The sequence below is a fragment of the Natrix helvetica genome (assembly GCF_964273705.1).
Source record: "Natrix helvetica genome assembly, chromosome: 1".
Taxonomy (NCBI): domain Eukaryota; kingdom Metazoa; phylum Chordata; class Lepidosauria; order Squamata; family Natricidae; genus Natrix; species Natrix helvetica.
This window is the reverse complement of record NC_138548.1, coordinates 331,795,227-331,810,566: the sequence shown is the minus strand read 5'-3', so window position 1 is coordinate 331,810,566 and position 15,340 is coordinate 331,795,227. Positions and strand designations below refer to the sequence as shown.

The window sequence follows — 15,340 nt, the reverse complement described above, 5'->3', positions numbered from 1 at the left end:
AAATATTTTCTGTATTGAATCCCTTCCAAGAGAAGCATTATTTACCAAACAGTGACTTGCAAGTATGGTACTAGTAGAAATTATAGCAGGTGGATGACGATGACACATGTGATAAAAAGTATCAGAGGCTTAAATAATATAATCCAGCATGAGAATATCCTTTGTCTTTGGAGAAAGATGTTCTGGGTATCTCACGGAATGCAAAAATTTATTTGCATTCCAGCATAGGTCCTACTTCAGAATTTCTTAAGCTATTTAATAGCAAACCAAAGGAACATAGCACATGAGTGACCTAGGAAGACAGAAAGAGCCCAGATTGTATGTGTTTCCATGTGTTTCATCCCAAAGATTTATTTCAAATTTGTTATTCATAAAGGAAGAGCGCAAGATTGGGATGGGTCCTTTGAAGTGGAAAATAAAGTCTTCTATTCAGGCTTGGATCTAATAAAATACACATGACACACAGGCTTGGCATCACGGTCTGCTGTAAAAAGTGCACCGCTTGTCATATTTTGGTTTCCGATATTGGGAACACTGGTGGGAACAGGTATTGCCCAGGAACAAAAACATGATTAATTATATCCTGCTGTCTCCAATAGTACGTGCCCTAGGCCATCAGATAAAGGAATATTAGAAAGAAATTGGGTGAGTTGACCAGGGAATTTTTAAGTTCGGAGATAATTAGACCTTAATGATGCAGATAAATACTTTTGTCATTTTCCATTGTATCTCTTCTTCTTCTTCTTGTGCCATATCCATCATAGGATGTTGGTGATCATGTTGGCAATCCTGTTTTGATCAACAGCCACATGAAAAAGTGCTGTTGAGTTTTGTCCAAACCAGCTCCTTAGATTTTGAAGCCATGATGTTCTTTTTCCGCCTGGACCTCATTTGCCTTCAATCTTTACTTGGAGGATTAAGTGAAGTATGCTGTATTTTTCTGGGTGTCGCATCACCTGTCCGAAATATTCTAACTTTCCCTTTTCTATGGTTTTGATTATTTCCCTTGGCTTTCCCAGGCGGCTTATTACCTCCTCAGTTCTGATTTTGTCAACCCAACTTATACGTAATAGGCACCTGTAAATCAACATTTCAAATGCTTCTAGTCTCTTCAAGTGGTTTTCTATCAGAGACCAACTCTCCTCTCCGTAGAGCAGGCTAGAAAAGATGTAGCATCTGACAAGCCTGATTTTCAATCTTAGGTTTATGTCGTGACTGCAGATTACTGCAGAAGACTGAAGAAGTATATCTCTTAGAAGAGCAAAATTCATTGGCATCCTTCAGTCTCAAAAGGCTATGGCAGCGATGGCGAAACTTTTTTGGCTCGTGTGCCACAAGTGGGGGGAGCGCAGGGGAGTCGTGTGCGGGCGTGCCACACCCATAATGCAATGTGCGACCCCCCAGTGCGCATGCGCACCCAAAAGGTGCGACCCCCCATTTTTACATGCTTTTTTCACCCTCCCCAGGCTCCAGAGGCTTTATAGGAGCCTGAGGAGGGCGTAAAGAGCCTCCCCCGCCCCCCCCCGGAGGCCCTCCGGAGGCTTCAGGGACCGTCCGGAGGCTTCGCTGATGCCTTCGGAGCGCTCAAAACGACCCTCCGTGCAAACCGGAAGTGACTTCCAGTTTGCTCGGAGGGTCGTTTTGAGCGCTCCGAAGGCTTCAGGGACCGTTCGGAGGCTTCCCTGACGCCTTCGGAGCGCTCAAAACGACCCTCCGTGCAAACCGGAAGTGACTTCCTGTTTGCTTGGAGGGTCGTTTTGAGCACTCCGAAGGCTTCAGGGACCATCCGGAGGTTTCCCTGAAGCCTTCGGAGCACTTAAAATGGGCCTCCGAGCAAACCAGAAGTCATTTCCGGTTTCCGGTTTGCTCGGAGAGTCGTTTTAAGCGTTCAGAAGGCTTCAGGGAAGCCTCCGGACGGTCCCTGAAGCCTCCGAAGGGCCTCGGGGGGGGGGCGGGGGAGGCTCTTTGTGCCCTGACAAATGGCTCTGCGTGCCACCTGTGGCACGCATGCCATAGGTTCGCCATCACTGGGCTATGGTATCGTGCTCTGAAAGAGGTCCTAAGCAGCATCTTGTGTGGCTAAAAAGTCCAATTCGAGAATGGCAATCCCTTCCACACTGAGGGCAGATACATTCTGTCCCCTGCCCAGCCCTCAGATTTCACTAGTTCAAAATATATACAATCTTATTTGAATACTTTAGTTTATGGTTAATCAAGTGACTGTTTCAGGGGTATTGGGTTTCATATTTATCTTTTGATTTTGTGCAAATGATACCTCCCGCCTACCAAACATCTGGAAACCAGCCCTAGCCAACAAACGAACACCACCCACCACCCAAGCCGTTAAAATACAAAACAACAATGCACACACAACCTGCACCAATCAGCACCAATCTACCAATCATGATACAACCACACAACCAATCATTCCACTTACTGAAACAAAGCCACCACCCCATCCCCTCCCACCAAGACTTATAGAAAGACAGCAGCTCCGTTCCCATTTTAAGCCCACAGCTTGAAGATGGCAGGTGTGATCCTGCCGAAACGTTGCAAAGACAATCTCAACCTTACACGGGAAAAGACCCGAATACAACAAAACCAGCATATATATATATGTATATATATACATACACACACACACACACACATACATACGTGTGTGTGTGTGTGTGTGTTGTATTTGTGCTGATAAATAAATAAAGGGAGACTAGTATAGATCTATTTCAAGCTATTTAGCTCTCATCAGCTAGCCATACCCTTACTGGGATTTGAACCAGTAAGGGTATGGCTAGCTGATGAGAGCTAAATAGCTCGAAATAGATCTATACTAGTCTCCCTTTATTTATTTATCAGCACAAATACAACACAAATATAAAAAGGCAACATTAAAAATAAAAATATGGTTTTCTGCCTGGATGGTTTTCTGTAATGAGCCGAAGGACAGAAAGGGGGAGTAGTGAGCTCCCTCCCATATTTGTGCATACCAGGGGTTGTAACACAAATACATATACATATACATATACATACACACACACACACACACACACACACACACACATTACTATCATTATATCTTAATCTTCATATGACTATGATTGTTTTTACATCCCTTTATATAAAAAAATTCCAAAATTTAAACCAAAACCACATGATGGCATTCCGTTATCTATTTTCAATATCATCCAGCAACATTACATCTTTATGATACTTTCTAAATAAAAAATTAATTACGTTTAATAACAAAGTTTCTAGACCTTCTTTCTTAATCACTGTTTACAATTTATATCCAATTTTTTTTGTCATGTCAATACAAATATTACATTATTATCATTATCAATCATTTATTTAACAACATCCATCATCATTTCAAATATATTTTTTGTCTTAGTTGAACTAAATTTAACTTACTCTCTTGTATGAGGTCTCTTATATTTATCCCAGCAAGAGCTGACCTATGAGGTAGAGTGACCTCTGAGAGAGAGAGAGAGAGAGAGAGAGAGAGAGAGAGAGAGAGAGAGAGAGAGAGAGAGAGAGAGAGAGCGCATCCCAAAGGAATCCAGTAAGCTTCTGCAGTTGAGGATGGACTTGAACCTGGTTCTCTTTGATGCCAGTCCATGACAATAACCACTACTGTGGTTCTCGTATCTGTCTATCCATGAATATAGGCATATCAGAGAGGTACAGATACTTTTTTAAAAATTTCATTTTAAAAAAATATTTAGAAAGGAATTTTAATTCAGCCTTTAAACTATGGCTGGCTGGTGATAGCTGTAAACAGTTCTGAAGGACATCAGATTTGATCAATCTTCCCCTGCCAGGCATTTATATCATTTTTTTTTTCAGAGGGGCAGAAAATGTTATCTGATCTGATGCCTCATAAGCATTCATCTTATGAGATTCTTTGGAAAAAGTAATTGCAACACACATAATAAAGAATTTGCTGTATATTTCACAACAAAACAGCATCTTGAGACAGAATATTTAAAAACTATACCATAGTTAGAGTAATCCTTGTTTTTCCTAGTGCCAGATCAGTCTGTCTGTCTATCATGTGTCTGTCTGTCTGTCTGTCTGTCTGTCTGTCTTCCGTCCATCCATCCATCCATCTATATATCTTCTACATCAGGGGTGTAAAACTAGTGGCTCGGATGCATCACGTGCAGACCACGCCTACCTCAGCTCCGCGAATGGGAAAAACATCACAAAATGTCACATGGCGGCAATGTGACTCTGCAAGTATAGCATCTGTGATCTACATTCTAATTTAGAGATCTTTCATCTCACTTACAAAGCGACTCTAACCATAACCAACTTAAGCAACAATCAAGGGATTTTAAAATCAAATTCAAAAGGTCCCATAGAGTCTTATTATGGGATTCCTTTCTATCCACATATATCTTCCCAAGCTCCCAATGTTATATGTCGCATGAATGAATAAATGACCATGCAAAATTTACATATGACATTCTGTGGGAGAGACCAATATGAAAAGGAAGATGGAAAGGGGAAAGGAAGGGAATTGACAGGAGAGAAGAATAGCAAGCATATATATGTAGTGGGAGAGTAGGTTTCTGCCATTGATTGGCTCAGATCTTAGGTGGAAGCTCTCAATCCTACCCTGATAAATTTGTGGAAGGGAAGATAATGGAAAAAGAGAAAAGTGTGTGTGGAAGAACAGGATTGGTAGAGGAAGTATGTCTGTGAGGGAGGGAGAGAGAGGAGAACAGAGTGAGAGAACTCATTCTTTTAACCCATTTTTTGGCTTAAAGTTCTGACAGATAGTCCTTCAGCAGAATACACTCATCAAATATATATATATATATATATATATATATATATATATATATATATATATATATATATATATATATATATATATATATATATATATATATATATATATATATTCTCATCCTTATTCTCTAGGTTAAAAATTCCACCAACACTGTAGACTTTGTAGACTTCGTAATTATTATAAAAAATTCTCCTCCTCTTTAGCAGATAGGTTTTTTTCTGTTTTCCTTTCAGATTTTCAGCTGGCTCTCCATGTAAAATAAGGAAATGGAAAGAAACATGTTAGCTCATTTATGTTAAGTGCCAGTGGTGAATTATCCCCTGTGGTATGCTCTCAAGTGCTGCATTCTGTAGTCTATTTTTAAATGATTCGGAGAATAGGGCTTTCCCTGCCTTATGGAAACACCATAATTAAATTGGCCTCTTTGTGAGGGGATTATTTTATTTCCTGTTGGCCAGTTTGCATTCTCCCTTTGGCCATGGTCATCTAAATTGCTTTGAGTTCTATGGAAGGGTGTTGTCCAGTTTTCTTGGTTCTTGTCTCTTAGTTCAGCTTTTTTAGAAGTTAGCATGTACCTAGGTTAGAGATAATACTATCTGTAATACCTCTTTATAATCTGGTGCCCTCAAATGTTTTCTGATGAAACTACCACCATTCCTTACAGCTGGCCATGCTGGTGAAAGCAGTTAAGGTACTCCAAAACATCTGAAAAGCATCACAAAGAAGGCTGGTCTAAGATTGAACTTTTGAATCTCAGTCTTTCTCCAGAAATAGTTGTGGTTTTTGTGGTTGTGAGATGAGCCTTGCTTTGGATATGCTCTATCTACTGATACAAGACTCCGCTGTTGAAATGTCATTCCTCCAGCATTCTTCAGAATTATTTTTTAAAAAAATGCCCTGGAATTGGGGCTGCTGTTTAAGGAATTGATACAACTGCTTGTCAATCAGTTTTCTGGGAAGACTGGAGGAGAATGTGCTCGTAATCAGCTATTATTTTTGAAACCGTAAATTGGCTTTCAATTTAGATGTTTCTGCCCAAAATGTGGGTCAGGTGGGAATACAGATTCACAGCTCAGCTGTTAGATATATAAAACTCTATACCATTCTAAACAGTTTAGCCATATAGTTAGAGCAATGTTTCTCAACCTTGGCGACTTTAAGACATGTGTGGAGTTTCAACTTCCCGAATTCTCTAGGCTGGGGAATTGTGGAAGTTGAAGTCCACATGTCTTAAAGTTGCCAAGGTTGAGAAACACAGAGTTAGCGGGTTGTCTAGGCAAGTTACTATTTTCTGGCCACTTTTCTGCCTCATTAAGATTACTGTTAATAGTGATGATTGCTTAGCTGTGGGACTATTCAATTTAGTATATCTTAATACTATTAATATAAGCCAAAGTGTTGGGTATAATGTGGAGCAGTTGTTTGGAAAAGATATTGTTTGGCATGAATGTCCAGCTTGGAAGTCACTGCTGGTATTTTTCCAGTAGGATTTTTTTGTTGTTGTTGTTGTTCATGTTTTATCTTCCCAAGAGGAAGAAAGATCCGGGCAGTATCTGCAAAATTGCATTTTTATCCAGGCTGAAACAAATATGTATTTAACTCTCTGCAAACAAGCTTCAGTGCTATTTATCACTCCTAAGATCAACCACTTTTATTACCTTTTGGCAGGATGTGGGTGGGGTGTGAATGGTGGATAGAGGAGACTACTCAATCTATAACTGAATATGCAGAAATAGCCATTTAAAACTCTAGCACCCTCTTCCTGACAGGAAAGCAGCAAGCTGCAAGCAAGGCAGAGACTAACATATTGTCCACCCACCTCCTCTCTCTTTAAACACAGGAACTTTGGTCATGGAAGCAAGGACACGTGGTGGATTCTTGGCAGTCGGCAGTCTGTGGAGCATTTGCAGGTGCAAAGGATTATATGTTATCCTGGGAAACATAGAAGAAGAAAAGCAGGGAGGAGGGACAGAGCCCCACTCTATGAAGGCCAGCAAGGCAGACACATTCTTTTATAATTCCGGTTTGTTTAGAGTGAAGAAAATGGAATGCGGGGAAGGGTGGAGGTGGGGAAAACGGGGAGAAGAAGGTGAGTCTAGGCTAGGGTGTCGGTTTGAAAGACAGCCAATTTGTTTTTGGCAAATTTCTGTTATTGAACAAACAGGGCCTGTCAGTCAGCTTCTGGGATTATCCAAAGGTTGAGCTGTAAAACTCTCTGTGAGGAGAACGTGCGTTTGGGTGCGGGTTTTGTGCAGCTGCCTGCCCTGAGCTCCTCTCCAGGCTCAAGGGCTCTCGGTAAGGCCCATGATTCACTCTTCATGTGACAGCTCTGACAGGACTCTAGATTAAGGAGAGTCAGGAGAACAGAATGTCTACGCGCAGCAGCCTCCAGGCGGAAATTTTCCACAGAGGAGAACCGGAAGCTGAAACATCTGGGCAGTCTCCGGACACTCTGCCTGGAATGAAGAGTGGCAGGAGGTGCTCTGGGATGATTGATCGCAAAAGAGTCTGAAAGTTAATTGAATTCTTAAAGAGCCACCTTGCCCTATTATAACAGCCTGCTTTAAAATAATTTCCTTTCAGATGTCACAAGTGCCACCCATCCCACACATCGGGCAAGGGGCGGTGAGGGGGAAGTATAATGGCCTGATAGAAATATCAAATTAGGGGCAGCTCAGGATTGAGTGGCAAAAACCCTGCAAAATACGCAGCTTCAGGCTCTGAAGGTGGAGGAAAGGAAGGTGCAAATGATACTCTCGGGTTGCTGCGGAGTAAAACTCATCCAAATTTAATACAGATAGTCCTCGACTTACAGCCATTCGCTTAGTGACTGAAGTTGCAATGGCCTCTGAAAGGTTCTGAACCTTTTGTTGTTCTTCTCGTTATGGCTGAGGTATCCTTACATCTGGAGTCTTTTCTTAGAAATTAACAGTTCATTCAGATACAGGGTAAAATAAAATGGTTGTACGAATGATTGAATAGCTGAAGATGTTGTAGTAACCTTCCCCAAGGCCATTATGATATACCCCCTTACAAACAGATGCATGGCCAGTTGTCATGGTGATTGGGGATGACAAAAGTCATAATTCGACATTTCTGGAAGAGTTCAGTTTGAGGAAACTGCTAAATGTACTTATCTTTGTAAATACTGATTCATTAATTCAGTTCGATCATGTACTTTACTTACATTGCATGAAATTATTTTAATACATCAGAATTCTCTTCCTCCTTCATGATATTTCAGTTTCCTCCCATGTCTTTACATTTTTACTATTTTTAAATTATAAGGCACTTACTCATTAAAAGCAAACCTTTCCATCTTTCCGTTTTCTTTGCCAATAGTGTGCAAAGTCACTGGAAGAAATTAACCAACATTAGGTACTTATTAATATCATTACTATTTCAGGCAATGAAATTACTTGAAAATGTAACTTGAAGATTTTGTTCCAAATCCCTTTTAAGACTCTTGCAATCATTATTTTTTTAAAACATTGATCTCAGAAATAAAAATAAGAATATTATTCCCTGCCCTTTTCAATGTCATTTTGAAATAGAACCACTGAATCAATCCAACATAAACCATAGGACATTTTCTGGTGTAATGCTTGCATGCAGCTTCTACAGTTGTGCTTGGAGCCTTACGTAAGTTTCGATTGCCTTGCTGTCCCTTTGTCTGAGTAAAAAGCCCATTTCTTTGAGTAAAAGCTTCCCAGTAGTTTTAATGAACAACACACAGAACTCTTATACAAAAAGTCTTGGACAGACATAATTCGTGGGGTATTGCCAAGTGTTGGAGTTCCCTTTGACTTTAACAAGGTTTTGGAAGCTTGAACTGGACTTGGTTTCTCAGTTCATATGTAAGGAGAGTTATAAATTATCCTCTTTTTAATAGAAAAATGAATGCACTGAACTTAGGGACTGCATATTCTCTATTTGTGTGCCATTATGCCAAAACACTTTTTCCACATCCAGCAGTGGGAATTCAGAGAAGAAAAAGGCTTGAAGACCTATTCAACATCTCTTATATTATGTAAAACAAAATCTCCTCTTTTGTATACACTAAGGCAGATACATTAATTGGAAATGGGCACCCTCACAATTTCTCAGTCTTGATATATCTTGAGTTTGTCTCCTAAGTAACGCCGTATCCCACCTGAGAAACAGGCAGTCCTCGACTCACGATCACTCACTTAGCACCTGTTCAGAGTTACGACGAACCACCCCAAAGATACTTACACCTGGTTCCAAAGTCCTGGTGGACAGCCCCACCCCTCCATGGTCATATGACCGGATTTTGGATGCTCGACAGCCGATCCACATTTACTGCCATTTACAATAATACAATAGTAGAGTTGGAAGGGACCTTGGAGGTCTTCTAGTCCAACCCCCTGCCTAGGCAGGAAACCCGTATCCCACCATCACATAACCGCAATTTGCAATGTTTTTGCCAAAAAACAGTGTTTAATTTCATTTTTTGGCAAAAACACTCCATAGCAAATAGAGTTTGCTTAACAATCACCTTGAAAGGGTCGTAAATTCAGGTTGGTCACATGATGACCCACTTTATGACCATCACAACTGGGCGGACTCCATACGATTGTAATGGAGGACTACCTGTACTGGTATTCTTGTTTTCATGAGCTGTGATCTGGGGAACATTCTGTGATCTGTGAAGAGGCTTTATGTGGTCTGGGGAGAAGCCATTGCTAAATCTCCAAAAGCTGCTGAAATGTTGACTTTCCAAACTGGATTTTGAAGGAGTCACAAAGTGTATTAACAGTTGTTGAACAAAAGCCAGTATTGTCACTTACTTTACTTCTCACATTTCCCTGCAGGAGATTCTGGCTGTCTCATTCTTTTCATGTATCTTATAAGAGATTGTGGAACAGGCTCTAGACAGAGTATAATTTTTTTTTAACCCTCCTTTCCCATGAAAATTTAGAAGCCTAAAATATTTCGTCTACTGAATTGTGCATGGGTCATGAAGAGATGAAGATATATAATTACACTTCAAAATGAAACTGGACTTATAGTATAAAATCTTTTAAACATATACTGTATAAGTAAGATCAGTTGCCTCTGTGTTATTTAATTTGGTTACAGTTTTTTGGGGGAAGGAAAATAAAAGTGTGCAAACTCCATCCATGGGCCAATCTTTAATCAAAGCAATGTTGCCAATACCACAAAAAGCATATTCAGACACTATGACTGTCTCAGACGCCCTCTGTGCTCGTGGTCTTTGCTTTACCACAAAATTTACTTAAAGTGTTCTAGAGGTCAGAGAAGAGGGGGGGAAATTAAACAACACACACCCTCTGATTTTTAATCTCCCACGTTAGCCAAAAAGCAAAGGGCTCTTTTCTTAACCAAAAGGTTGTATACTTGACAGAAAAAACAAACATTACAGTGAAGTTAAATCATCAACACTGTCCTTTCCTGTTTTTAATGCCGGTAAAACTCAAGTGGTTAAAGTCAACTTTCTATGACGTTTTAGCAGCTTGCAGTGTGTTTTTTGGTTATGTTTACTGGTTATGTCTATAAAGAATAGCCATTCCACAAAGGCCTAGGAATACAAACTTTAAAATACAATCAGAAGCCTGCAATCAAATAATTGTCTGAGTGATTGAAATCAATAAATGAAGTTATGAATCACTCTCTTCTTTATCTTTTATTTACTACTTGCTGTTTATTTTATTTAGTGACGGGTCTTTTTTAACCTATATCCCACCTTCATTATTTTGACAAAAAACTCAAGAGAGAAAACCTACACAACGCACTTTTCTCCTCTTGTTTTCCCCACAATGACAACCCTATGAGGTGGATTGGGCTGAGAGAGAGAGAGAGAGAGTGTGTGTGTGTGTGTGTGTATGTCAGGTCCAATGTCACCAGCTGGCCTTCATGCCTAAAACAGGACCAGAACTCACAGAGTCCTTGAATCTTTCCTGAATCGTTTTAATTCTAGTCAAATTGAGACACTTACTTTTTCTTTTCTAATATGCATGGATATGAAAAATATGCATGAATATGAAAAATTATAAACACATGGATGAACTTTCACATAATGTAGGTAATGAACTAAGTGCCAGACTATACAGTTATCAAAATTGCAAGTAATAGATATGTTGTTTTACACTATTAATTTTCATTAATATTTATTAGTATTGCTAATATTGCAACCAGGTACAAACATGGACTCCAGGCAAATTACATGCAGTTGCAAGAATTTTTCTGCAATTGTGGTCTGTTTCTATCAGAAAAAAATGATTTTAAGCTCCAATATAAACCCTTAAAACAAAAACAAAAATTGATAGCTGTGCTTTATTGATATGCTTTTTCTATGTGTATAATAATCATAAGCTAGAGTGTATTCCTCACCACTGGAAAATTTCTGATAGAATCTGAAATGCTCGAATCTGTAACCTGGAAACTGTGCTTTTAAGTTTATTTTTTTTAACTGTAATCATTAATTCTATAATATTATTTTATATAAAATAATAATCGAACTATTGTTTTGAATCTTTGGAAGAGTAAAATCTCTCCTCCTGAAAGCCAGTTTTGCAAGTCCAGATGGTCCTTGTTTAATATCCACTCATCCGATGACAATTCAGAGTTAGCACACTGCTGTACCATGTTATCTTATGATAGGTCTATGCGGTTGCATATATACAAGTTAAATAGATCTTGCCCAGAAACTAGCAACCTTAATTGCATTCTGTCATACTGTCATGAGGTCTTCAAATATGTACTGATCAGGACACAAAGGACAGGTATACAATTGTGTTATTGTCTGCATGTCACCACAATCACAAAGGGAAGAAGCCACTGTATAGTCCCACTTGTTCAGAGTATCACTGGAACTTGTACCCATGAACAGTCCCATTCCCATGCTTCCCAGCTTTTGCCAGCTGGCCCAGCTTCCAGCTCCTCTGTTGGTTCCATCCAATGTTGGTTCTTTGTAGTTTTCCATAGGTCTTCTCTGCTTTTAAATTCTTCAAAGTCTTCCTTCAAGGTAAAGAAGCTCTTCCTAGGTTTTAAACTGATGAACTGGTTGTAGGCCAAGGAGAGGTTGTTGTCCAGATATTAATGATTTAGGCCTCTTTCTGTATGCTGCTTTTTCTCTGTGAACAGCAGGAAGGGCAATAGTGATGGTAGAGTATAACTAGAGGGATAGGTTTAAGGCATCCGGTAATAATTCTGCTAGCTTCATTCAGAACAAGTATGTGCTGATTTATAACAAAGTGGGTAGGCATGTGATCGCCATATGCAACCTTGACTGCTGTCTTCTGACAAAGAAGGTGCGCGGGGAATTTGGCAGGATGTCACAGGTAGTAATTTGTGCGAATGCAGCAGTGGTGGGTTCTGGCCGGTACGACCCAGTACAGCTGTACCGGTAGTAGCTGGGAGCAGCTGACAGCGTACTGGTACGGTGACCGGTTTGGCCAACTCGCCCGCCCACATTCTATACCTGTTTTTAAAGCAACCACCCAATTGCGCACACGCGCAGTGTGCGGCGCCTTTGCAATCTTCGACAAGCATCTGGGTGTCGTAGGGTCGTGCACGAATAGGATGACCGGCCCCATGATCAGCGTACCAGTAGCAATGGGGAGAGGAACCCGCCACTGGACTGCAGGATGCTGCAACCATATGGTATTTACCTGACCACAAAAAATGGGATTGCTGCAAGTATTCTCCTTATAACATCTTAAAAAGGAGTAGTCTGAATCTAGAAAACAATTTTATTGGAAGATTGTTGTGAGATTTCCATCTGCTATATTTTGAAATTTTGTAGGAATTTTCAGAAATTCTTCCCACCCCCCTTCTTTCTATAATGGAGTTCAGGCAAACCTGTGAAAGAGTAAGGTGCTGATTTGAACCTTCCAAGTTAAAGAAATTTTATAGCAACAATCAAACACCTCTGCTTTCAGTTCTTTGGGTTATTATTAATAGGTTAGTAATAGGCTTGGCTGCTTGCCTGAATAGAGGAATAATAGTCTTCAGCTTCAAAAAAGAATATGAACCCTGTTAACTGCTGACCTACCATTCTCCTTTCAGTTGTATGGAAATTGTAGGTCAGATTTCTTTTTTTTAAAGTTTTTTTTATTTTTGAATAAACACAAACAGACAAAATACACAAAAAAACCACAAAACCATCTTCCATTACAAATTGTAGAAAGTGTGCCGATTGGTTACAAAAACTTTGGTGCATCCCTTCCACAGTCATCACCTACAATTCATATCAAATCATATATTTTAAATTAAATCTATTTATATATATTACTATCATCATACCTCAACCTTCATTTGACTATAAATCTGGAATATTTTATATAAAAGGATGTAGGTCAGATTTCTAAGCACGAAATTCTTTGTGTGGGCTGAGTAACAATATCATGGAAGAGAAATAGAGGATGTTGTAATTCTGGCCCATTGCTTGGTATAACACAAAGCTGGCTGAGACATTAACTTCAGTTCCTTGCATTATATTTATATTTTATATAAAAGACCTTTCTGTTATTCTGAGTTGCTGTGGATGTTTGTCTCGGTATGTTTAATATTGGATTGTATTAAAAATATTGGACTGTTATATTAATAATATTCAAGTTGACGGACCCTGAAAAAAAATGCCATATTTTTTCTCCACATCCACAGTACCAATTCTACTGAATCTGCTGTTTCTATACGCAGATATTGTCACTAGTAAAGATCAACATAAAGGTAGTTCAGCTTGTGTATGCTTTGCAGGACTCAGGGACACAATATAGATCAGTGATGGCGAAACTTTTTCTTATGGTGTGCCCAAATTGTCCATGTGCGTGCTATTACGCATGCATGCCCACACCAATTCAATCCTCCCTGCCCACCTGCCCATACATGCACAAACCCCCCTCCCGTGCATGCACGCATGACCCCTCTCCAAGCTCTGGAGGCTTTCCTGAAGCCTGGGGAGGGCAAAAATGGTATTCCCCGGCCTCCTGGAGGTCCTCCAGAACCCGGAAATGGAGCATTTCTGAACTTCTGGTTAGCCTGCTGGGGCCATTTTTTGCCCTCTCCAGCCTCCGGAGGCTTTACTGAAGCCTGGGGAAGGCAAAAACAACATCCCCCGGCCCTCCAGAAAGCCAAAAATCAGCTGGCTGGCAGCCGCATGCGTGCCGGAGATGATGGCTGGCGTGCCAGGAAATTATGGCTCCGTGTGTCACCTGTGGCATATGTGCCATAGGTTCACCATCATGGATATAGACAGTCCTTGACTTATGACTGCAATTCAAATACCACCAAAATTTCCATTGCAAAGCAAGATGGTTTGCAAAGTGAGTTTTGCCCCATTCTACAACCTTTCATGCCACAGTTAAGTGAATCACCTCAGTTGTTAAGTTAATAACATGTTTGTTAAGTGAATGTGTCTCCTCCGTTGACTTTGCTTGTTAAATTGCTGCAAAAGGTGATCATATGACCTTATTCCACTTGCCAAGTCTCCGAATTTTGATCACGTGACCATGGAGATACTGCAATGGTCATTAGTGTGAAATATGGCCATAAGTCACTTTTTTCAGTGTTGTCGTAACTTTGAATGGTTACTAAATAAATGGTTGTAAGTCAAGGACTACCTGTATGAATTCCAGCATTCTACACAAAATTGTAATTATAGATGAGTAAGGACTTCCTTTAGTTCTCCTCCTCTGCATAGGAAGCCATCTTATAAAATGTGTATGTCAATCCTGAGCCTTCGACAGCAGGATGAACTAAAAAGATTAAATAAACATATGCGAAACATGTGTAACCATTGGCGTGTCACAAAATTTCAGTCAATTTAAATAAAGACAACCAAAGGAGTCTTTTCTAAAACAAACTGATGAGAATTTCTTTTCTCCTTCTACCCATTTTGAATTGTCTAGGCAAGATTCCAAGTTTTTCCTCTTGAAGTCAAGAAGGCAAGAAATATGTTAGGCAGATGCCTCCAAAGACAGTCAAAATAGCTTCCACCAACTGGAGGTTTCCCATCTTCATGTCACCCTTGCTTCGCTGCAGCCACTGCTGGCATTGAATCACAACCAACATCACGCAAGTGTAATTCTGCTTGTCTTCAATGTCTCAGATGTGTCCCGGAGAGTCTTCTAATTCTCTGTAGTAGGCCGAATAGGGGTGCACAGGACAGAAGAGTGACATGGAATAACACAATTGGACATGTGCTGTAGTCCCTACTTGATATTGGGAGAATCAAAAAGGCTCAGTGGGGTAGATGATCGCGTAAATGGCGGGGTTTCATTTTTACTTTGGCGGTCATGGTTTTCAAATACTAGATTGTTTATTCTAGGGCTTATCCTTCCGTTTTAATGTGCTTTCTGTCTCAAAGGGCTAGAAAAACAACTCCATTAATTTTCAATACTTATTATCAGAGGGTTACCAAAAGGGGGGGGAAAGACCACAATTTGCCCATATTTGCTAGAATGCTTCTTCTCTTCAACTTACGTTAACATAAGGAAGAAGCAGTTTTTAAAAGAATTGGGGAGAGAAGGTTAAGGTAAGGTAGTGGAAAAGGGAAAG

The 15,340-nt window shown here is 40.0% G+C and overlaps 1 protein-coding gene across 4 annotated transcripts in view; it reads left to right on the top strand.

The window, feature by feature from the left end:
• The window catches only part of SLC25A26 (solute carrier family 25 member 26), a 146,666-nt gene that overhangs the window by 105,849 nt on the left and 25,477 nt on the right, over positions 1 to 15,340 (top strand). For all 4 annotated transcript variants that reach the window (XM_081936296.1, XM_081936295.1, XM_081936298.1 and 1 more), the window contains one exon: positions 6,639 to 6,708. In XM_081936296.1, coding sequence (XP_081792422.1) covers positions 6,639 to 6,708 — 70 coding nt within the window. The remainder of the gene's footprint in view (positions 1 to 6,638; positions 6,709 to 15,340) is intronic.